General features: G+C 35.5%; 2 protein-coding genes across 2 annotated transcripts in view; both read left to right on the forward strand.

Moving 5' to 3' along the window:
• LOC110019500 (uncharacterized metal-dependent hydrolase YabD) overlaps nt 1-12,938 on the forward strand; it is a 24,439-nt gene extending 11,501 nt beyond the window's left edge. The window contains exons 6-8 of the mRNA XM_020717178.1: nt 492-645; nt 732-890; nt 12,597-12,938. Of these exons, the coding sequence (XP_020572837.1) occupies nt 492-645; nt 732-890; nt 12,597-12,716 (433 nt within the window). The 3' untranslated portion in view covers nt 12,717-12,938. The remainder of the gene's footprint in view (nt 1-491; nt 646-731; nt 891-12,596) is intronic.
• Nucleotides 12,939-14,590: 1,652 nt separating this feature from the next.
• On the forward strand, nt 14,591-23,534 carry LOC110019497 (V-type proton ATPase 16 kDa proteolipid subunit). The gene is made up of 3 exons (XM_020717172.1): nt 14,591-14,831; nt 14,922-15,207; nt 23,231-23,534. Exons 1-3 carry the CDS (start codon nt 14,756-14,758, stop codon nt 23,361-23,363), a joined length of 495 nt encoding a protein of 164 aa, XP_020572831.1. The 5' UTR covers nt 14,591-14,755; the 3' UTR covers nt 23,364-23,534.
• The last annotated feature ends 1,595 nt before the right edge of the window (nt 23,535-25,129 follow it).

Raw genomic sequence — 25,129 nt, forward strand, 5'->3', positions numbered from 1 at the left:
GTGTGTGTGTGTGTGTGTGTGTGTGTATGTATGTATGTATGTATGTATGTATATTATTCTATTAAGTCCTAAATGGTGGACTCATCACGTCTAATTTTATATACCAAACATGTTGCACATGCCTACCATTTAAATCTAAATCATTGTTGCTCGCGCATTCATTTCATCTTAGAGGTGCCATTACACTATTATTATGATTGTATATTGTTGGGTTTTAGAGAATTGAGCAGAATCATATTATTGATATCAAAAGGTGTATAAATACATGATACCAGAGTTATAAAATGGGAATAACATAACATGTAAATCTCTAGGATTAAATTAATTCATAATAACTATCTAGAGATAAGAAGAAAGCCATAAATAAGGAAATATATATATATAGACACACGCACACGCACACGCACACGCACACGCACATATAGCCTCTTTTGAAATCAACAACAATTATATGATTTTTTCTTCATACTGCAAGTTCTTTATATGACCAGAAGTAGCGGACCTTTCCCAGCTGGTGTTATTCTGCATTCTTTCATGGGTTCTGCTGAGATGGTGCCAGCTTTCACTAAACTTGGTTCTTATTTCTCCTTCTCTGGGTTTTTAACATCAATGAAATCTGAGAAAGCTAAGAAAATGCTCAAATCGGTGAGTAATCTTCTATGCTATTTAATTATTAAGATTTTACTATTTAATCTGTAAATAATTCAGATTCTGAATGATTGATTTGTTAGGTGCCTATTGAAAGGATTCTATTTGAATCAGATGCACCAGATGCATTGCCCAAGTCAAACATAGATTATTCACCACTTCTGGTGGAAAACTCTGTAGCACACGGTCATCAAAGCCATCGTCCAAAGGAGGAACTGAATCATCCAGCTAATATTCAAATTGTAAGTGTTAATACTTTTGATTTATTATTTTATTTTGGGAAATTTTCTTAATAGCTTTAAAAAGTTGTTTTGTGTAAATTAAAATTAAGAATTGGTGAAGCACTTCAAAAAATGAAAAGAGAAAGATCTAGGAAAATCCCAATAATTCTGATGAATAAAAATGAAGGAAATTTACACACGTAACACACAATTTTTATGAATTTACATACCTACACCTAAACTTTGATATTTACATACATGATGATGTTGCCCAGTAGCTAAGATAACCTAATCAATTAAGTTGGTTTAATGAACTTGCCATCTTTATGCTGTTTCTGTTTGTGCATTGATCGGACTTACACCCCTAAGTTATTCAAGGAAACTAATTATCTCATTTAAGTTCTTGGACTATATTAAATTTTTTGTTTTGACTTGATTTGAAGAATTGGATTTGCTGCTTTTTTTTGCGAGTTGCTGATAGGGCTGGGGTTTGTAATTCTCTTTTTCAGATCTTCTTAATGTGGAACTTGTCACTCAGATGTTGAAATCAAGCAGACTTCTGGGCTAGGAAGCTCGGTAAATTAAGTTGTGGTTTATGAGCATTAGGACTTACAAGAGGCCTATTGGACAATAGATTTGTATCCTTAGATTTCACGGGAATTCAATGTAGGCCTTGCGGCTTTAGCTTTTTAGAGTGACCAATAAAGTTAGGTATTATAATGTTCTTCTATAAATAAGTTGATCGATTTAATTGATACATACAATCTCTGCTAAGGAAAGCTTATAATTGCATTGTAGCTTTGAAAGAGTGCTGACTTCAGCGTTTATGATGAGGTAATCGCTCATCAGGACCCTTAGTTCAACCCTGCCAGACTTGAGATGGTGGTGGCCTACTGGCAGGTGGTGACAGCCGGGTGGCAGCAAGCAACTCTTTACACAAAGTAATGTCAATGGTGGTGGTGCGGAATTCGGAGGGGGGGAGATGGGTAGAGGGTGGGGTTTACAGCTGTAATGGTTGGACCAGTGGTGGCCTACTGGTAGGTGGCGATGGGCAGGCGGTGGCAAGTAACTCTTTACACAAAGTAATGTATTTGGAATTCACTCAAATCCAGCGAATTTTAAATACATTAAAAATCAAATTGGAGAATAAATTGCAAATTTATTATAATTTTATGTTATATTTGGAATTCATCTGACCAAACAACCAGAAATCTAAAAAATGCTGCAAAAAGAAAACAATTCTTTCCTTTTGTAGCGAACGAAACAACACTTGACTAAATCAAAAATATTTAATGTGTTGGTTTTCCTTCATCCATTTTTAAAATGCTAGTATTCAATTGCTTAAGAATTAAGCTTGAAGAGCAGACATCCTACCTTGATACCGGAGTTGATCCAAACCACAGTAGGAAAAACATATCTTATTATCAAAAACAAATAAGTGGTTACAATTAACACACTAGAAAGTGAAATTGCAACACAAACTCACGCTAGGCCTCGACCCATGGGTGGTAGAGATCGGCTAGGTAGTTGGGGAGCAAAGGTAGATGGCTGAAATGGGGTTGTAGGTGGTTGCGACAGCCAAAGGAGGGGCTGGAACTGCGTTGGTAGCGGAGCAGAATGCTAGGACACCAAGGGCAGCATATGAGGTGGCGAGCAGTGGGGCGGGGCGCTGTAGGAAAGGCTGGAACAGCTATTGGACAACAGTAAAAGAACAGATTTACTGTTTTCTGGAGAACGACAGCGAAAGGACGAAGCGAGGAGTCTGCATGGCAGCAAAGGGCCGCTGTTTGAGATGGGGGCAGGCTGGAGTGGGAAGAATGCAATGAAAAACAGCAAAAGCTGCTGTCCTGGGGTCGGCTGCAGCAGAAGGACAATGTGGGATGAGGAAATGATAAGTTACCACCTAAAAACCACGATATAGTCGAAGCACCACTTGAAACCCTATGATATAGCCCTCGAAGGGAAGAAAAGATGCCGGTGGCTGTCCCGATACAAACCACACCAAAAATTAACATCCAAATCCTAATATAATACATACATAAGAAATGTCTAAAAAGGAATGAAGGACAATAATCTTTTGTGGTACTGTATTAAAGGAAAACAAGATTATTTTGACTATTTTTGCGATATAATCTTTTGTGGTACTGTAGCAACAATAATATGATGATATGTTTTGTGGTAGGCTCCCGCGTCAATTTTTGGGGTTGGGGGATGTTTTACTTCATTCGTTGAAGCCTCTAATTTCTTGTAGCACAGAGTTAGATCTGCCACGTTAAAGGTAACATAGATATTGTAATTCTCTGGTAGGTTGATCATGTAGGTGCTGTCATCCCACAACATGTCTTGATAGAATAAATATGTATCCTCTCTTGCCACATCATGAGCTGGAACTGCATATAAATGTAGGTTCTCATAATGTAAGTCTTGAGCCCTTAAGTATGAAACCATTTTCTTCCACTTATGGTACTCAACGGAGTGTAGTTGATAAACTAATATGTGAGGAGAAATCAACTCTGGGGTGAAATTTGTGACAAGCTGCACCACTCTCACTTGCAACCACTTAGGAGAGACCTCTTCTCCACTAATAGAAACTAGATCCCATTGACTCCATCAAACTCTTAAGACAAATTTCAAGGCTAGGTTTCATCCATTCTGTCTGGACATTTGATGATAGGTATCATGCTGAACTGAATCTAACACCTGAATAACTCTATGTCATCTTCCATACATGACACAAAAGAGTCCCATCTCCAATGTGCTGGACCTTCCTCAGTAGGAAATTCCATCAAACTCTTAAGACAAATTTCAAGGCTAGGTTTCATCCATTCTGTCTGGACATTTGATGATAGGTATCATGCTGAACTGAATCTAACACCTGAATAACTCTATGTCATCTTCCATACATGACACAAAAGAGTCCCATCTCCAATGTGCTGGACCTTCCTCAGTAGGAAATTCCATCAAACTCTTAAGACAAATTTCAAGGCTAGGTTTCATCAATTATGTCTGGACATTTGATGATAGGTACCATGCTGAATTGAATCTAACACCTGAATAACTTTATATCATCTTCCATACATGACACAAAAGAGTCTCATCTCCAATGTGCCGAATCTTCCTCAGTATGGGCAACTTAGGAATGAGTCTATATATCTGAATGCTCTGGATTTCTCTTATATGGGGTTGTCATGCCTCTGATGCCAGTTCCTTAAACTTAAGACTGCCTTGGAAACTCACTGTAACATCGGGTGGAGACTCTCCCACGGTTGGAACTATGTGCATTTTATCCTCCTCACCTGGAAGCTAGTTAGTGTCCTCAATGTCTTTAGTGTTGATTATGTAATTACCCAATTTCTTAAGAACATCCTAGTCAGTGAAACAGATCACCCTTGATTGTCCAGACTGATTTTATGTGCCCCAATCCATGGCTTATGAGTACTAATGTGGAACTTATCACTCAGATGCTAAAATCAAGCAGACTTATGGGCTAGGAAGCTCGGTAAATTAAGTTGTGATTTATGAGTATTAGGACTTACAACTCTAAGAGGCCCATCCGACATGGACTTATAACCTTAGATTTCAGGTAAATTCATTGTGGACCTTGCGGCTTTAACTTGAGATTGACCTATAAAGCTAGGTATTATAATATTTTTCTATAGATAAGTTGATCGATCTAATTGATACTTCCAATCTCTGCTAAGGAAATATTATAATTGCATCGTAGCTTTGAAAGAGTGCCGACTTCAGTGTTTATGTCAAGGTAATCACTCATCAGGACCCTTGGATCGAGTGGGCACCAACACTGCCAGTCTCGAGATGGTGGTGGCCTATCGGCGGGCGGCAATGAGCAACTCTTTACCCAAAGTAGTGTATTAGGGTGGGTGGGTGGTGCAACCAGTGGTGGCCTCCTGGCAATGGCGAGTAACTCTTTATGAAAGCAATTTGAAATTAACTAAAATCCAACAAATTCCAAATAGATTAAAAATAAACTTGGAGATTGAATTCCAATTGTATTATAATTTTATGTTATATTTGGAATTAATTTTACCAAACAGTCAGATTTTTGAAACTTGTGCAAAATGAAAACAGCGCATTCTATTTGTAGCAAACCAAACAGCCCTAGACCAAATTAAAAACATTCAGTGTGTTGGTATGCCTTTATTCATTATTAAAATTTTAGTATTTAATTGCTTAAGATTCAAGCTTGAAGAGCAGACATCCAACCTTGTCATCCAACTAAAGCCCATAATGCCACAAAGATATCACATATTCCCACATCTTTAATTTGTAGATGACTTTTAACTTTTATTGCACTGCTCCTTGAGTTCTTCCCCTCAATCATCTTCTTTAAAGCCTTCGCTCTTGTTATCCGAAGCCATGGCGATTGCCTCACTTTCTAAATTGAAAACCCAATGTCGCTGATCATTGGTCCAACTGGTTTGTGAAGTCCACTCTTTGAGTGTTGACCATTGGGTCAACTGGTTTCTTCTCCTTTCATTGATCCTTGGACCGAACCAGTAAGTGATTACTTTTTCTCATGGACTACACTTGATTAGAAAATTTGATTGTGATGCTTGAACTGTTGTTGGATGATTGTTGACCTTTCAAGGCCAGTCGTTCACTGTTGGCCTTTAAATACAGGTAAGCCCTATCACAACTAATTAGACCGGCAAAAAACCAATAAACCTGCTAATCAAAAGTCGGATTTACATATGGATGTGTGCTCAACCTTACCTACATTTGGGTTAGCCTTTAAGCTAATAAACCCATCAACCAGATCAAATCCACTAATCAAGAAGATGTATTTTGGAATAACTTTTTCTTCTATGATTATTATTGGGCTTTGAAGTGAGTAAATGCATAATTAATCAATTATAATTACCTCAAATAAATTTAATAATATTTAAACTCATCTTGATCGAATTTAGACAAGATGCTCTAACCCAAATTTTTTTCATATGAAGCTGATTATTTGTGAAATATTTGCATCCCATTGTGTATGTATATGGTTAGATTGGACTAGGTGCATCTTTTTTTTTGGTTTATAATTAGAACTTTTTTAGGGCATTTCAAAATCTATTTATTATTATTATTATTATGATTGTTATTATGAGGCATTTACATAATTACCACCCAATTCTTATGTATTTACACATCTAACTTCTAAATTTTGTTTTTTACATTTATAACACTTAAATATTTCATATCACATACAAGTTATTATTATTTTGATATTTAAAAATTGAAATAGAGCTTTTCATGCATAGATAATAAATTTAAGTATTAGATATGTATATACATAAGAATTGAGTGGAATGTATGTAAATTTTCCTATTATTATAAATTGAAGTGTTAGCGTGCATCAAAAATATGTCCGCATGAATCTCGAGGAAATTCAACGGGTCTCGCTTATGAACACCAAAGGACAGTGTATTGTGATAGTCAATAGATGGAAACACTAAACATCGTTTCCTTCGGTCGGAACATTTAGCCGATCAAGTGGAAGCACAATCAAATGAGGAAATAGAAGGAACCCAATACGAGGGACAGTCGTTTATGATCAGCTCCATTAGTCAATTCTAGAACTCCTTACAAAAATTGCCAAAGGGCACCTTATGAAATGTCTTTCTGATGCTTTGAGAATGTTTATTTTCCAAGAAGAGCTGCCCGTTATATTACGATGGTGCTCCCTCTGCCTGACGGCCCATATTTATCCTAACACCAAGAGAGCCTCTACTTAAGATTTTCTCTAGAGGGCTAACCAACAACTTTGGCCAACCAAATGTCTGTCGACCAACCAAAACTTTCAAGCGACCGAACGATAAGATTACTAGTTTATTAGATGTCATTCCTCAAACAGTTATGAATACGAAATGATGTTTTTATCGGATATGAAATATGAAAGGGTGTCAGAGTCGGTTACAAATATGAAAATGTGTCATAACAACTTGCAACATATCTATTAACACAAGGACAAACATGTTATTTTACACTAGATGCCTCTGAATTCTATAAATGGGGTGATTTCTACAATAAATGACCGTTGAATTTACTATATCAAATCTGTTGTATTATTGCACACACACACGCACACACACACACACGCACACGCACACTCTATTTCTCTCATCCATCATACGCTCTAAATCGTAGGTGTGATCCATATGACATCTGGATTCGTTATCCTAAAAGATTCAGTGATCGTGGAATCATGCCATTAACAAAATGAGGAGCACATTAAGGAGAAGGAACTCATCTGAGAGACAACACAAAAGCGGACAAATCTAGGAACTTAGAGATCAAATGACGTTGTCAGATAACAAAATTGACCTACATGCTACTCGAGGGAAGCGCAGAAGCTTCCCAGTAGCATAACCCTCGAGAAGAACTTGAACCTCAAGGCCACTGAGTGGCTCAGAAGGCAGCGAGAGTGGAAGACTCCCAGTACCAAGATAGTGTTGAGTCAACACCATTGATCACACCACAATTGGGGCTAATGGAGGCCTACTGCAAGTTGGAGAATGCGCTCTCCCAATAGATCTGTAATGCTGAGCCACTGAAGAAATTTAAACTCCATCAGAATCATATAAGGGACAAATTGTCCAGCCGATCATATCGCTTCCTGCCTTCTCCAAATCTCCAACGCACTGAAGTGTCAATTATTTTATACCACGCTAAGGGATTCAACCCTCAGGTGATTTAATGGCCTCCCAACAAGTGTAATCACCTCCTTCAATGAATTCAAGAAGATTGTCACGACACAATTCGCCAACGCCCAGAAGCCTCGTAAGAACTCTTAAGCCCCGTGACACGTCAAGCAAGAATCGAATGAGAACCTTCGTTCATATGTCGCTTGGTTCCAGTGCACTTTGGCATCAAAATGACACTCGAGGAATTGGAGTACCCTAAACGGCGGTTGATAACAAATTTAAGATGTTTGATCAACCAATAATATAATGGTTCGTCTCTCAAAACTTTCGCCTCATAAACTTGAGTCTTCAAGTTTTGGTCAGATGAAAGTCTGGAGGTGATTCCATGCTCTTTAAGAACAAAGCTCTGCGAAGGGTATTATGACAATCACCCTAGGAAAGAATATCGTCGACTATCTCCCTACGAGGAATAGTGCGACCGAATGTAAATGTGGGTCCAATCAAACAACCAAAGCTCACATTAACGCTTGAGTTAATAGTTGACACCCTAAAATAAATTGACAGCGACATACCGTCCGAGCGGTTGAGAAAAATATAAAATGATTGACAACGACATCACGATGCCCGATCGACATTCATGCATTGAAGGCCGATCCTCAACGATCAAGCAATAAAAAGTATTCCTAAAACTCAAGCCGGGCGAAGCGCTTGAGATGGTTTCGTGCCTAGTAACGACAAACACCGGGGGGTAGGGGGGTACTGTGTAAATCATCCCAACAGTTAGGTCTTGACAGTCGACATCATTTGAGGCAGTGACACGACCGAACGAGGGGGATAAGCACATTATAAGACTTGAGCTGGACGAATAACATATCAAAATCGACTAAAAAGTGTTGTGAATAATGCAACATGTCATAATTGAGCAAAACAGGTAAATAAACAAAAAATGAATAACACAGGTAAAAGTTGACCGAATGTCGTTTTTCATTGATATAATTTTGTTCGGTTACATATCTTTTCTTTATGAATAGAATTTTTCGATTACAATGATTTGATTGCATATGAAAAAAGATAAGAATTTTTTCTAAGTCTAGGACTCTTAAGGCTCGAGTGTTGTACAATTCATCACCCACCATATTGTCTCCCTCAGACTCCTCTTTGCGAGTTGATGCTGCAGGAACGATGAAATGTTTTTTGAACTCATTCTAGATCAGAGTAATTTGGTTCGACCATTCCAACTCTGACAATTGGTCGAGATGACTACCTTAGTACATGCCTTCAGATGTGTGACATTATTATCAAAAAATTCTCCGGGTGTCTTTATCATGGCCACCTACTCCGTTAGTTCCGCATTCTCCTTCTTAATGACATATACCCACTCCGACTCAATTTCCAGCTCTGTCTCAGCCTCCTCTAGCTGAGCCTCAACTAAGACTGCCCAATCCTCATTTGGTCTTGCACGCTCCTTGGATTCTCTCTCCTTCATCTCTGCTTTCAAAGGCCTATCTCTCACTTCAAGGTAGAGAGAGGACATGTGATTTGTGCGTGAGTCTAATCAGTTGGTATTATTTGATCAATTGGCATAGGTCTCTAAATCGGAGGTTGTTCAACAATTTCTGTAAGCCCTCCAACTAAAGCTCATTCGTCGTTGGAGCTTGCAGGAACCTGTCCCTCAACACATATATTAGGGTGAAATTGGAGTTTGAGCTGAGGAAGACCTTTGACTGCTCCTTCTGCAGTAGCCCTTATCTCCTTTCTCTTTTTTCTTTGGAGGCAAGGTGAGAGAAGAATTAGAGTCTACTACCGGAGCCTTGCCCTTCCTCCGACATACTTCCTCTTCGGAGACGACCGACCAATGCTCTGGAGCAAATTCAAGCTCAACCTCCTATTTTCCGTTTAGGCTTTCCTCCAAGTTCTCCACTTCCTCCTATTCCGCTGATTCATGTGGCGACTGAGGAGAAAACCGGCTGACCTCCCTTCTTTCAGATAGTGGGATAAAACTCGAGGAAGACAAGGAGCTCCTTATGTCGATGGCTGCTTCGATGACCCCTCAACATATCCAATAACACTGGAAGTCTGCTCATTTTCTTGGCGACACCCCGTCGAAGTTTCTAAGTTCGTTAAAGTTAGTTTTCGTTCGATCAAGATTAATTTTCTGGCGACAATATTTTGATAACTTTTATTGTCTCAGAAATAGAGTGAATCAGTTCAGAACCTGGGATAGTTCTGATCGCCGGTTTGTCCTCTTCCTCGACCTCTTCCCTCACGATTCTGTGAACGCTAGCCTTTCTTTTCCTCAATCCTTTCTGTGAAAGCTGAGAAATCTTCTCGATTTGCCTTTTCTTCTCTGCCTCATCCGAAGTAGGCCACAACTCTGGGGTCATGGCACTAAACCTTGCGGGTTCAACAACTGGGTCACTGTCATAGGTTTAGAATACTAAATAACTGACATGTGTTTGCCCACAACAGTCTATACATGTTCCAAGACCTGGGGTAGAACTCCCTTCTTCTTGTATGGCTCTCCAGTTGGTTCTGTAGCGATCCCCCATTCTTCACAGATATCATGGAGGAACCAAAATTTCAATCCTTGATCTTGTTCTCTTGATTGACCAGATGGAACTTCTGGATCGTTCCATTAATGTCTTAACTGTTGTGCTCCACCTTGAAAGAGAACATGTACGAAAACAACTCCCTAGATCAGGGGATCTCCATCCACCGCAAGTAGATTACAAAGGTTATCATGACCACAATTGAATTTGACTTTATTTGTGCAGGGATGACTTTGTAGTGGTGTAGGATTGATCAAATCTCATGCAAGAAGGGCAGTCAAAGCCTCCACCGAAATTGGACCCGGTAAAAGAACAAATCTTCGCCAAAGTCATTGGTCACCCTCACCTCCGACTCTACTGCCTCCAGTAATATACTTGTGTTATATACTTATGTATCTTCGAGTAGCTCTACATCAAACGACGTCAGGGAAGACCTCTTGCTTGCTAGCACCGAACCAAAGAGTTATAAAGAATACTTAGAAGCCATGCGAATCGCTGAAGGTAAACCGATTTAAAGGAGAGACAGAAAATGACTGAAGGGAAGTGAAAGGGAGATTTGAAAAGTGTAACCCTTTTCTCCTTTGACCATTATATATAAGGTATTAAGAGAATTCGAAACACTCGAAATCCATACCTCGATCTCCGAAAATTCACATAAAATCAACGCAAAATTTAAGAGAAGGAAATGACAAGATTTTGAAAATTTGCAAAATTAAATTTTTATTTATTCATAATAGAAAATATATTATACTAGAGTTTTTGGTCACCTCAGCCGATACAAGACCAAGACTCACTTGACTTTGATACAGGCTCGCCCCTCAAACTAAAACCTCTCAACACTCTCTTCCTCTGCCTTAACCTGGAAGGTCAAACAAGTCGCCTGTACCTCTGTCAACTTCAACTGAAGAGTTGCCATGTTCGCCCTGAGAGAAACCAATTCGACCATGTATTCCCGACGAAGGGTTGCTAGGTCTATTATGATAACCTCCCTCTGCAAGTCAGCTTCTCGGGTGAAGGAGTCCACCATTCATCCATTCAGTGAGCCAACAATGCTGGTGGACCTCATCGACTGTTGCTCTCTCTCTCAACTTCCTAAGGATTAGACAATCAAGTTGGAGCTGGCGGTCCTTCGGCCGCCTCTGGAATCACAAAATGGCTGACTTCCATCATTGATGAGTTGATGATCTGCACGATCTCATCTGTAAGAATAATCAAATGTTAGAAAAAACAACAAATCTAATCAATCAAAGAGAGTCGGGGTTTTTCTACTCTACTTTAGATGATCGTAAGCTCTAACCAATAATCGGTTGGAAAACCATCCGGCTGGTCTCACTGATCGAAGGAAAGGCAATTGTAGCCCCATGCTGATGGACCTTGGTCTCTTCGACCACTGGACTGGTTGTTGAGCCGATCGTTCACAGATCGATGCAGGGGCAAGGATCGTCACACCAGTGAGGGGCACGTCCGCCTTGCTTCCCATTTCACGATGGAGCGACATCGAGTCAAATGACTCAGCCGCTTCTTCCAATTCCTCCACTTTTGTCTTATGGGCCATTTTTTTTACTCACTTTTTTCCCTCTGGTCGGCTCCCTCCTTCTAGTATCTTTGTGCCGACCAGCCAGCCTTCTCTCTCCTGCTTCTTTTTTATTACTGGTCGATCCTCATCGTTTGGTTTCTTTTTTGCCACGGGTTGGCTACCCTTCGGTTTCCTTTTCTCCTCTGCAACCTTAGAAGGATGAAATTTTTTAGTTAAAATTCCAAAGGCCTTCACCATGGCCGTCTCATTTACCTCCTCAACAGAAGTCTTCTTGCTACTCGGCATTAGAATCTCTCCTGTTAACAACTGACTGAAGGGCAGAAAACCGAGAAAAAAATGGAGAAGTGCTGATCACAAATTATTTATAGGGACCGCGAGCACTGTAATCCAAGAAATTCACTTCTTAAAGTAGTTATTACGCAATAAATAAGTCAATTTTTTCATTTAATTTTCTAATTCCTATCGCAATTATCTCAAAAATATGTCTGCACGAAGCTTGAGGAAATCCAATGAGTCTTGTTTATGAATATCAAAGGACAGTGTATCAGATAGTCAAATTGTTATGAATATGAAACAACACTAATATTAGTTATGGATATGAAATGATGTCAGAGTCGGTTACAAATATGAAAATATTACATAATAATATATAACATCCTTTATTAAAATGGGGGCAAACTGTAATTTTACACTAGATACTCCTGAAATCTATAGATAGTGTAGAAAATGAACTCCTGAGTTTACTCTATCAAAACTCTTGCATTACTGTGCGCACGCACACACACTCTTTGTTTTCATTTCTCTCATCCGTTCTATGCTCTATATCTTTAGGGTGATCCACATTAATTACCTGGATTTAAAAGTTAGATACATAAATGTACAAGTAAAATTTAGATGTTAGGTATGTAAATACATATGAACTGGGTGGTATATAAATGCAAACGCCCTGTATTGTTTTATTTCATTAAAATGAAACAACATGTTGCTGCAGGTGTTGAATCATGTTGCCCAATTGCTTGACGTTTCCAAGGAAGAACTTGCAGCAGCAAGCTATCAGAATGCCCTTCACCTGTTCTCTTACCCAGGTTCCAAGCTCCTCGGAGAAATTTAAAACCTCCTACCTGTAACTGCCTGCAACGCTGCTTAATTAATCTGTAATTTATGGGCAAAAAAAAAGAAAAAAGTTTTTTTTAAATAATCAAGGGTTTCTCCTCTCTTTACCATCAGATTTTATGATAGGATCCGTATAGCACATGTATTTTGATGTCCGTTTAATGGCCATAAACTGTTCTGTATTTAATAATCTGCAAACATATTTAATAATATATGATTTATGAATTATGCCTAAATATTGCTTATTTATGATAATATCAAAGAACACGTCAAAAATGTCAATTTCTGTTTTCAATGATTTATGGAATTTCTAATGATTTGATGGTATGATATGCAATTATGATTTTTCTTATTTTGTTTTGAATTTTAAATATCTTAACATTTTTTGGCCGTAGAAAAAAAAAAAATCTGTCGGATTCTTATTTTATAAATGAAGGAGATTTCGATATCTCACTCATTTGTGTGAACAGTTTTTTTTTTTTTTTTTTAATTAAGAAGAATTATGTATATACAATTTAATTTTTATATATTTAGATATTTAACAACTAAATTTTAATTGGACAATTTCGTACACTGGTGGAAGTGGGGGTGATAAGGTAGGTGTTCATAAATATTACATTTTAACAAAATTGGTTCATGTCTTATATAATTTTAAAATTTATTGGAAATTACATACATTGCTCCTAATACTTGTGGATCTACTTGTCTACACTTAAACTTTTATTTTTACACAACGTTTTTCTTATGGATGAAAAGATGAATTTGACTATTAAAATGTGATAATAAATATTATTTTTCGTACGATGTTCATAAATATGAAAATTTAGGGCCCGTTTGGTGCTGGTTATTAGTGGAGGTGTTTTTGAAAATGCCGTGCTATCGTTTGGATCACGTATTATTTTTCGTATGATGTTCATAAATATGAAAATTTTGGGCCCGTTTGGTGCTGGTTATTAGTGGAGGCGTTTTTGAAAATGCCGTGCTATCGTTTGGATCACGTGTTCTGCCCGTTTGTCCGAAAGCGTAGTTTCATTTTTACATTAAACGCAAACCGTCGACCTGCGAGCACGTTTCAAGATGAGCTATTTATTCTGAAATGCATAAATCGCCCTAAACACACTTTTAAACATGAGATAGATAAATATGAAAGTTTTAGGTGTGACGTTTTCGTAAATTAAAATATTAAATCTTAATTATTTTTAAAATTTTTTGAATGAGGTGAAAGTTTTAAATGTAAATAATTGTCTTGTCATCTCTATTTTTTTATTTTTATTTTGATTTCATCATTGTACTTACATTCCACTCAAATTTTTATATATTTATATTTCTAATATTTAAATTATTTTGTAACATGTATAACCTCGTAACTTTTCTTTTTACATTAAAAACATTATTATTTTAATTTTTACGATGTAGGATATAATTTTTCATGCATAAGTTGATATGCATTATATATACATTATCTTTTTAAAACACGAGAATATCTTTTTATTTTATTTAAATTAAAATTATACTATTTTTCGTATGATGTTCATTTTGGGCGGTCTAAGTATATAAAAAATGAATGTTTAGATGTTAGATATGTAAATATATAGGACTTGGGTGATATGCATGTAAAAGGATCAAGGGCTTGATTGGAGAGAATTATTTATTTAAAATTATGAAATGGAGCAATATAATTAAAATCATTTAATTAAAAATAGTGCAAAACTGTGGTTTTGATGAAAAAAAAATTCAATAATAAGATATTCTAACAATTGACAGCTGTCCTTCATCCCACATGTTTCACAACAAATATCCAGCGGAGCCTTGTGGTCAGACTTATCTGAAGATCTGACGGTCATGATCAAATGATCACTTCATCCTATTGTAGTCCACGGAGCATCCTAACACTATCCTTCGATCCATCTATCATCCACCCGTCTTCTTTGTGCTTCTTCCTCCTTCTCCGGCGACGAGATAAGGAGGGAGGTAGGGGGAGGGATTGAGAGGAGAAAATTTTCCTAAGAAGATCCGATCATCTCCCAATCAACCAAAATGGCCGGATTCAGTGGTGATGAAACCGCTCCTTTCTTCGGCTTCCTCGGCGCCGCCGCCGCCCTTGTCTTCTCTTGTAAACCCTAGCCTCTCACTCTTCATCCTATGGATCTTTTCTATAGATTTATTGCTTCGTCTGATCTTTCTTTCCGTGGCATGTATTCAGGCATGGGAGCTGCTTACGGAACGGCGAAGAGTGGTGTCGGCGTGGCTTCGATGGGGGTGATGAGACCTGAGCTCGTGATGAAGTCAATCGTGCCGGTGGTTATGGCTGGAGTGCTAGGTATCTATGGCCTTATTATTGCTGTTATTATCAGCACGGGGATAAACCCCAAGGCGAAGTCTTACTACCTCTTTGATGGCTATGCGCATCTGTCATCTGGTTTGGCATGCGGACTCGCTGGTCTTTCTGCCGGTATGGCTATCGGGATCGTGGGTGATGCTGGGGTTAGGTAATAGTTTTTTTTACTTTTGTTTAGGATTATTTATGACCACGAATTTACATATTCATTAAATTTGAGCTTTAGGGTTTTAGATCTGTTCGGTTTATATTTTGTTTTGATGCTGCTTGACATCTCGTTTTGTGTTTTACTTCATGATTAATTCTTTGGACTCACACATTCGAAATGTTCTGTTAAATTTATGGAGCTTTCACATCTCTGCATAGTTTTACTGAAGTTTGGATCTTTGAGGATGAAATCATTTTTATGGAGGCATTTTCCTTCTTTTTCCTATTTTATACTTCATAATGCTTTCCATGGGGCTTATAAAACTGTCCATCCTTACTCATCAAGTGCAAATCGTCCAAATAAAAATGATTTTGTAGAATTATGTCAGAGAAGTGATGAATGAGCCAAGAAAGGAAACCAAAAAAATGTGCTGAATTTGATGCATTGACATAATTTTCTTTTATCGCCATAATAATGGTTACAGATTTTTTTTTAATCCTCATAATAATGGTTAGAAACAAATGCATATTGAGGGATTAAAGGGCAATTTACCCTACCCAGCTCATTCAACATTTATCTCTGTTTAACCACTTTTGGTCACTGTAGCAACTCTCTTGTGATCATGCTTTAAGGGATACAAGTTTTCACCCCATAATATGAAGGAATGTTTACATACGTACCACTTAATTCCCATGTAATTTCATATCTAACACGTTTACTTAAATTTTACACCTCACCTTACCCATGCATGAGAAGGTGTATTTCAATTTTAAAAAAGTTAAACTAGTGGCATTTTTTATGTAATATGAAAGATTTGGGTTGTATAAATTTAAGAAGTAAAGTTTAGGTCTTAGATATGTAAATACATAAGAAATGGTTGGAATGTATGTAAATGCGTCTGATATGACTTTTGGTTATGCACTGCAAGGGGTACTTTTGTGGTATGATTTTTTGATTAATTTACATTTTGAAAATATTATGCTAAGGTCTTGAAGCTTCCATAACTTCCTTTTCTTTTTCTTTTTCTTTTTATAATGTTTTTTTTTTGTTGCAAAAACAATTAGATACACTTGTTTGCAAATTTTAATTGTTCATGTTGCAATTTCTTTATAGAACATTTATACAATTTGTGCAATTGTATAAATGATTAACTAGAGTTGGGTTTCCACAAATTTAACCATATTCTATTGTGATATCTTCTGCTTCACTTCTAACATGCACTACTACCAGCTTGCTATTTGATTTCTTTGAATCTCTCGGGTAACTCTCAAGTGATAATTTTACTTTAGTGTAAAATGTTCACAGTTTTTTTAGCTGCTACATGTCTACCTCATGCAAAATATAAAATTCGTCCTAGTTGAAAGTGTTGGACATGTGCATTGGTTTGAGCAAATTGATAGAGCATTATTTTTATTGTTTGTCGGTTGCTCTTGTTAATATATATATATATAAATTGCCTATGATGACTTTATTTCTGTTTGGTTGAGTTGTGAGTACTGTAACTGTTTTTTAAGCTAATTTTGCTGTTGGTCCTCATCTTAGTGGTTCTATATTGGTTATGGCTATTGAGCCTTTAATTAGATTGTTTCTTTAAATGAAAGTTTATGTTTGGTGTGTCATACCAACCAAGGGTTTCCATAGAAATTAGGGCAAACAATTATTTTATTTCTTCAAAACAAAACGACACAATCCGAAGGTGATCTCTTCCAAACCCTAACCCTAATAACTACAATTTGAGAGATAGGGATTCTCTCTCAAACCCTAACCCTAACGACCAATTCTAGAGGAAGGCGTCTCTCCGAAGCCCTTGTTGTAAGAATCAAGACAAAATATCTTCATCCCTTTTGACCCTAAGCTTATTAGCCCTATTTATACCCCACAGTAATAATTAATACAATATAAAATTGCCCTTAGGCACCCGTGAATATTGTTTCCTTTTCAAAAAAAAAAACCTTGTTCTCAAGGTGGGGAAAAAATGAAATCGTTGCTAGATCAAGCCATATGACTTTCACTCATTAACTTATTTGAGTCAGTTGTAAGAATCAAGACAAAAATATCTTCATCCCTCCTGACCCTAAGCTTATTAGCTCTATTTATACCCCACAGTAATAACTAATACAATATAAAATTGCCTTTAGGCAGCCGTGAATATTGTTTCCTTTTCAAAAAAAAAAAAACCTTGTTCTCAAGGTGGGGAAAAAATGAAATCGTTGCTAGATCAAGCCATATGACTTTCACTCATTAACTTATTTGAGTCTGGCTCTCGTCGTCAACAGTTGATTGAAACAATTGGTGGATTGTTGACACTGCATGAGGACCGCGCCTAATTCATGGGTTAGCTTGAAGCCTCAGCCTTTACAATGAAAGGTTGGTTGAAATTTGATAGCGCCCGCACTATTACACTCATCATGACATTCTCTAACTTCTTAGAAGTTTTGTTTTCCCCATTCTCGTATTGGAAGTTATTCTTCTTCATTTTCTTCATAAAAAATCACACAATCGAATTACAACCCTTCATGATTTTTCGGTAGTATTTAAAAGTATTAGAAATCTTCTCATTGTCTTAGGTAATGACCTCTCCAATTAAGTTGTCACTTTTGATGGTTCTGCCGACACCAAGGTCTTGAACATAGTAGGGTCACCGCGAATCGTCCCCATCTTTTGTGCCCTTTTGAATATTCTGTGGTGTCAAAATCGGACCTTTGTATACTCGTTGCTTTTCTCCACTGCACTGTTCCCATAAATTACTTTTGAATTGTCTTTCGCTCGGAAGACGACCGCAAAAAAAAGCATTGACACGGTTTGATGCAACCCTCTATTGATATGTTGACCATCGCGATTTTTTCCATTTTTAAATTCTAACTTAAATATTAAAGTTTGTGTGTGATTATGCTGCCAAATTTGAACATAAATGCATGTTGATTGTGAATAATTCTTATTTTAGCTCACAATATGATGGTTCCAATAATGGAAGTCATTTGCCTTCTTCTGATAGAGGACCAATGATTAGATTTGTTGTGAATGTGGATGAAGATGAGAATACCAACTCAAACAATTCCTCCTCCAACTTTTGCAAAAGAACATAGAAATATAGTATGTTTAGATATTGCAAGATGTTTTTATGAGAATGAAATCTCTTTTAGCGTAATTAGGAGCTCTTCATGGATCAATATGCTTCGTTTTGTTAGAAATTAGTGGCGAGGGCTACATCTTCCTAACATTTATGAGATGCTAGCATGGATGCTGGATGATGAGGTTAAAACTACGACAAGAATGATAGATCAAGTGAAATGAAAAAGACATGGGCTGAGACTAGCTATTATTATAATGTGATGGTTGGTCTAGTATTAGAAAAAAAATATTATAAATTTTCTTATTAACAACCCTTATGGAACAATTTTTTTTGAAATATGTTGATGCATCAGCTTTTGTAGAAGATGCACAATTGCTATTGAAAATGCTTGATGTGGTTGTTGTAGAAGTTGGGAAAAGTGTAGTTGTTTAAGTTATTACAAATAATGCAAGTGCCTATAAAGCTGCTAAAGGGATGTTAATGGGAAAAAGAAAGCATCTTTATTGGACTCATTGTATTGTCTTGATTTAGTACTTAAAAAATTGAGACAATTCTCACAACATAAATCCACTTTGCTTAAAAAAAGGCACCTTGGGTATTAAACTTGATGAAGAAATTCATAGATAAAGAATTTATCTGACTAGCAATTAGAAGATTTGTCATGGCTTATCTGACTTTGTAAAGATTTAAAGAGCTACGACAATCTTTGGAGGCTATGTTAGCTTCTGAAGAAGGGATATAAGTACTTGGGCAAAAAAATTAGAAGGAAATCAAGTGAAGAAGATTTTTCTGAGATGATTCATTTTGGCTTAGTGTTAGTTATGCTCTGAAGACTACAACTCTATTAGTGAAAGTATTACGAATGATTGATAGTGAGAGAGATTCTGCTATGAGACTTATTTATGAAGCTACAAGCAAAGCAAAGGAGGAGATAACAAAAGAATTAGGAGGACAGGAAGCAATTTATAAAGAAATATATGAAATCGTTGACGATCGTCAGCTTCGTCAATATTTTCATACTGCTGCATATTTTTTGAAACCTCAATTTTATTTTGATAAAAACTTTCATGTGGATAAAAAGGTTAAGATCAATTTATATGCATGCATGGATAGAATTGTCCCTGAGTCTAACTATCTTAAAGTCAATGATCATTTAAAGGATAGAATGTCAGGATTTAAAACATCTTAAAGCCTGCAACAAAACATGCTCATCTGATAAATTTCATTTATCCATAATTTAAATCTATGAGTTTATCATTTAAATATAAAATTACATCTTAATATATACTGCTACTTTCCTCTAATCTTTTGTTTGAACATTCGTGAGCACAATTCGGAGATGACTTGCTTGAACTGAAAGTATTTGATGTTAAAGTTCTTAGTTTGACTTGTTCAGATTCGGCATGCGAGCATAATTGGAGCATGTTAAACCAACTGTAATAAAAGAGAAGAAATTGATTGGCTCCAAATTGAAGGAACAAGTTTGTTTAAGTTAAGTTCAATAAAAAATTGAAAGATAGACACTTTATGACAACATAGAAATGGTTGTGTTGGAATTGATCCTTTGACTACTGATGATATTACGTCCGATGATGAATGGACAGCGTATAAAAATGCTGAAGTATTTGAAGTTGAAGATGAATAAATGACTTTTAATGATGATAATGAATATATCAATTTTAACATTGAAAGGGATCAGAGAGATTGAATTTGGAGCAACTTCTATTCACAATCATTTAAAAGAAAAAAACAAAATGGGGTTGGAGCTTTAAAAAAATCTAAAGGTATTTCCATAATTAATGTATAATTAATTACTTAGTTGTGTTATTAATTATATTGAATCCAATGTCAATTGATGTAGGGAGTAAAATGAAAGATGTGGTAATGGAAGAAAATTTTAAAGATGATGATAACACAAAATTCAAGGAAGATAGAGTTATTATGTATGACAATTTTTAGGAAGATGATGAAAATGACGATGATACTGCTTTGGATCCTATTTCTTGTGGCTATTTAAATTCTAAGTTTAATGTTCAACTCTTATATTTGGGATTAGGATGTTTTATTAAGTGAACCAGGGAAGTTTATTGACATATTTAAATTTTGAGTTTAATGATCAAGAGTTGTGATTTGTCAAATGCATATTTATGAATTGTGTTTAAATTTATGTGTTTATAATTTTTTTATTTTGAGGCTTGTGCCTCAATTTGCTTCGAGGTTTTTGCCTTACGTCACAAAGAAAAAACGCTTTGATTCCCGATTTTACTTTTTAAAGCTTTGGTTTGGAGTTAGGTTTTCAGAGAATCAAGTCAAGAGGGACATTCCATGCATCCTTTAGTGACAGTATGTGCTAAACATAGATATCTCATTCACATCAGGGAATTGTATCTTGTTGTGTGAGCTCTTTGATATTGGAGACATTATTTGCTGCCTAAAGAGTCTGTGTTATATTTTAATCATCGAAGTTGAGAATATTTTTTGTCTTAGAAGAATTTATGTCCTGAAAACTTTCATGTTTATTCCCATCAGAAGAATCATATTAAGTATTGATTTTTTCATGCATTTTTTTTTCATTTTATTAGTTATATCTGTTTTTGGGAACATGCTAGTGTTGCCAGATGCGAAACGAATATATTTGTGAAAGGGTTGAAGTAGCTTCAATGGCAGACAAAATTAGAGAGAATCACCTTATAGATGGTCCGACCATGTGATGACCCTATTAGGAGAGTGGATGTTCTAGATTTGACTATGTTAAGAAAGGTTGAAGTAGTATACCTAAAAAACTTGATAATATTGTATAAAAAAATGATCTTAGTTTTTTAGAATTAAATGAAAATATGACACTCAATAGCACCCAATGGAGAAAAAGAATTCATGTAGCGAACCCCACTCAGTATGTTTAAGGCTTGTTTTTGTTGTTATTATTGGGAACATGCTAGTGTTGATTGCCAGAAAATTTTCTATTGCATTTGCCGAGAAAGGTTGTTTTTCCTAGTTTTTTACTTTTTTTTTTGTTTTCCTTCTCCCAGCTTTTAGTTTATATCATCTTAAGCTTACTGTGAATTTAACCTTTTTTCCGTTAAATCAATTTTCATGATACGTTGCTTAAATTTGAATACATATGGAGTTGATCTTAAAATAATATAACATTTGTATAGATTATGTGATCTGTTGTTGCGTTATTTATTTTCATTGACTCGTAGGCATTGGAATTTGGGCGATAGTATTGATTTTTTAAATGGAGATTTTTGGATTTATGTGCTTGTTTTCTATAATAAGAAGAGGTTTTTGGAATTATCCCTTCTTATTTTTATTATTTTTTTAATATGTTGGATATTATAGTTTACTAACATTTGATTGCTGGGTTTGTGGGCTTTTGAGATTTTGTTGTTTCTGTTCATGGGATTTTTCTATCTATGATGCGGGACTTGTGGCTGATCTTACTAATATTTCGTTTCTTGGTTATGAACCGTGGTTTAACTGCCTTGAAAATTTAACACTAAGCATAACTCCTCCGTTCATAGAGAGAATCATTTCCTTGTGTGGTTGTTGTGAAGCTGTGGGGATCTCGTTTATTTTTTGTTTTTTCTACATAATTTGTTATTTATAGGTTTGGCGCTATTGATTTTAGTAAAAAAATTTATGCATCAGAAATTTATTTTTGTGGAAATTAATTCCTTAGCTTATTGTTCGCATTTGCTTTCTAATTCTTGTTGATATTGTCATATTTATTATTGTTTCATTTTCTGCTGAGCCTAAACTCCAGTATTGACTTGCTTAAGGGGCCTTTGGCTCACTTTTATTTTTTATTTTCTATTGCTTATTTTTCATATTTTCTTTCATGTTTTGTTTACATTTTGATATGAAACAGAACATGTACAGTCTAAATTTTTAAATCAAAATATAATATCAAATCGGCATTTGCTTTTTAAACATAGCCATTATATTATCTTCTTCAGAATATTTGGTGCTTTATGTTTTTTGTTTAAAAAAGAGTTTTTTTTTTAATTAAATTGATGGATGCGAGTGCACTAGAAATATAGACCTTACAATATCTTGCAAACCTTCAGCTTATTTGCATCCCAGAGAATTTTATTTTTTTTATTTTCCCATGCCGTAGAATATTTCTTCCAAGAGAAAACCCTGTGAAAAATGATAAAAATTATATTTTTGCTGGTTTGTAACATTGTTTCAGTATAATAATGTTGGTTTTACATTACTCTGCATGCTATAGGTTCCATATAAATAACAATGTTTACAGACTCTTTGCCTATTTAACGTTAAACTTGAAGGTTCACATTGTTGATGTGATCTATAATAAGACTACAACATAAGAGTTATGCGTGATTTGAATTTCTTTCTTTTTCAGGATGATTAAATTATTTACCAACTCATGTGAAAAATACAAAGTTGATTGGATAAATATGCGTACAATCTCTCATTCAAAAAATTTAGTTTAACATGTGTTTCACCAATTAAGGTTGGGGGTATTTTACATATATGGCACCCGATTCTTATATATTTACATCTAATACCTGAACCTTATTTTTTTTTTACGTTTATACAACCCAAAACTATCATCATCACATGTGTTTCACCAATTAAGGTTGGGGGTATTTACATACATGGCACCCGATTCCTATAGATTTACATCTAATACCTAAACCTTATTTATTTTATTTTTTTACGTTTATACAACCCAAAACTATCATCATTTTAATTTTATTTAAACAAAAAAAAAAAAAAAATGAAATACACGTTTGTCATTTATAAGTAAAGTGGAATGTGTTTTTTAAAAAAATAAAATAAAATACACGTTTGTCATTTATAAGTAAAGTGGAATGTGTTACCTATAAAGAAGTATGTAAATGCATCAGAATTAGGTGGTATTTATTGTTATTATTCCTAATAATAATAATATTTGTTTTCTTTTGTGTAAAAATAAATTTGCAGAGCCAATGCACAGCAGCCGAAGCTGTTCGTGGGGATGATACTGATACTGATATTTGCTGAGGCGTTGGCGCTCTATGGATTGATAGTTGGCATAATTCTGTCGTCTAGGGCTGGCCAATCTAGGGCTGATTAAAATTCTTGCTCTCCTTTGGTGATCTCTATAGCTTCCAGCATTTGAACCGGGCCTTGTGCTTCTATTTAGGAACCACTTTTATATTCAGAACGTTTTAATAAGATCTTCTGCTAGTCGATTGCTACAGACTCTATTTATTACATACATATATATATTTATTAACCATTTTGAGTACTTATATCGTGCAGTTTTTTCCTATTATTTATTTACCTTGATGTCGAGATTTTTCTGTCGTTTAGTGTCTAAAATTATAATCAAATCGGTTTGAATCAAATGTTTTGTAATTATTTTCATAGAAGAATAACATGAAACAGCTCCCATGTTTTTAGGTATCTTTATGTCAATACTCGTCTTTGCATTAAGGGGGCCTATTTTATTTTTATTTGATAAGGAAGATTTGATTGTTTGAAATGTAAAAACAAAGTTGGATTCGTAAATTCTTATGAATTGTTTGGCATGTACATGACTCACACTCTTTAAGCTATTCGTTGAAAGAGGTCTGCGATCTGTTTTTCTTTTGCCTTAGAATTTTAAATTTCGACCGAGTTTTCAGTCTTTACTACAATTATTACTGGATATGTAGTCACTCATTTTAGTATTTAATGAAAGTTTAGGGTTTTTTCAATCAGATTATACAAATTATTGTTAAAAAGATTTTCAACATTAAAATTTTATCATCTGTTGAGTGCAGTAAAAATATTTTTAAATGCATTTTGTAACCAGTTGCATTTTATATTGTTTGTAAAAAATCATGTAAATGTCCCTTAAAAAATAATGAAATTCGAGAGATGTTGGGAACTCGGGAAGCAGGAAATAGATCCAACAAAACAAAACAGACAAACAAGATGAAGCAATCAATGAGAGCTTCAGACATACATTCATAATGATAGTAGTATTGTCCGTCAACACAAAACTCTCCTTTAAGAAAATTGTAAAATAAAATAAAGTATATTTACATCAAACAACTCTCAACACCTAAAGCTATATTTACACACCAAAAAGTAGCACGACTAACAACTTAAACAAGAAGCACATTTTCATTCGGAGATTTATGACAACAAAGTGTTCTCAATATAAATATCAAATTTGAAGTCATGGATATATAAGAAAAAAATCTACTGACTTTTTTTTCTTCAATATAATATGATGTGTGAACAATTTTATAAATAGGCAGATCCTGAACTCGAGATATTATAGCTCTTACAAAAATTACACTGCTCAATAAACAATTTTAAGTTATCCAAACAGTTCCACGAAAACTGATAATGATCATCTCCCAAAGAAACAAATAATTAAAAAAAAGAAAATGTTCATCTCACGAGGCAGGACAAGAAAAAAGATGAAACGAGAATATAGACAACGCTCTTAATGAATTAACTATTGCAGGATCAACTACTCTTTTACATTATATATATATATATCTATATCTGTGCGCGCACGCATGCACCGCAAGCCGTGGCCTGTTGTTTGGTGGGATTCACTTTAGATCCCCTTAAGTCACAGGTTCGATCCCCATTGGCGCTTGGTTCTCGAATATTTTGGCAACTTGCGTGGGCTCCCAGGTTCGATCCCCATTGGCGCTGGGTTCTCGAATATTTAGGCACATTGCGTGGGCTCTCAACATGGGGCTTAGCGCATGGGATATCGGTATTTGGGCCTACCGATTTCCTTTTTTTAGTAATATATATATATATATAGATCTTAGAAGATCTTTGCATATCATCCCATCAAAGATAAAAAATGAAAATTAAAACAAAAAAAAAATC

The sequence above is a fragment of the Phalaenopsis equestris genome, unplaced genomic scaffold, assembly GCF_001263595.1.
Source record: "Phalaenopsis equestris unplaced genomic scaffold, ASM126359v1 Scaffold000060, whole genome shotgun sequence".
In the NCBI taxonomy this organism is placed as follows: domain Eukaryota; kingdom Viridiplantae; phylum Streptophyta; class Magnoliopsida; order Asparagales; family Orchidaceae; genus Phalaenopsis; species Phalaenopsis equestris.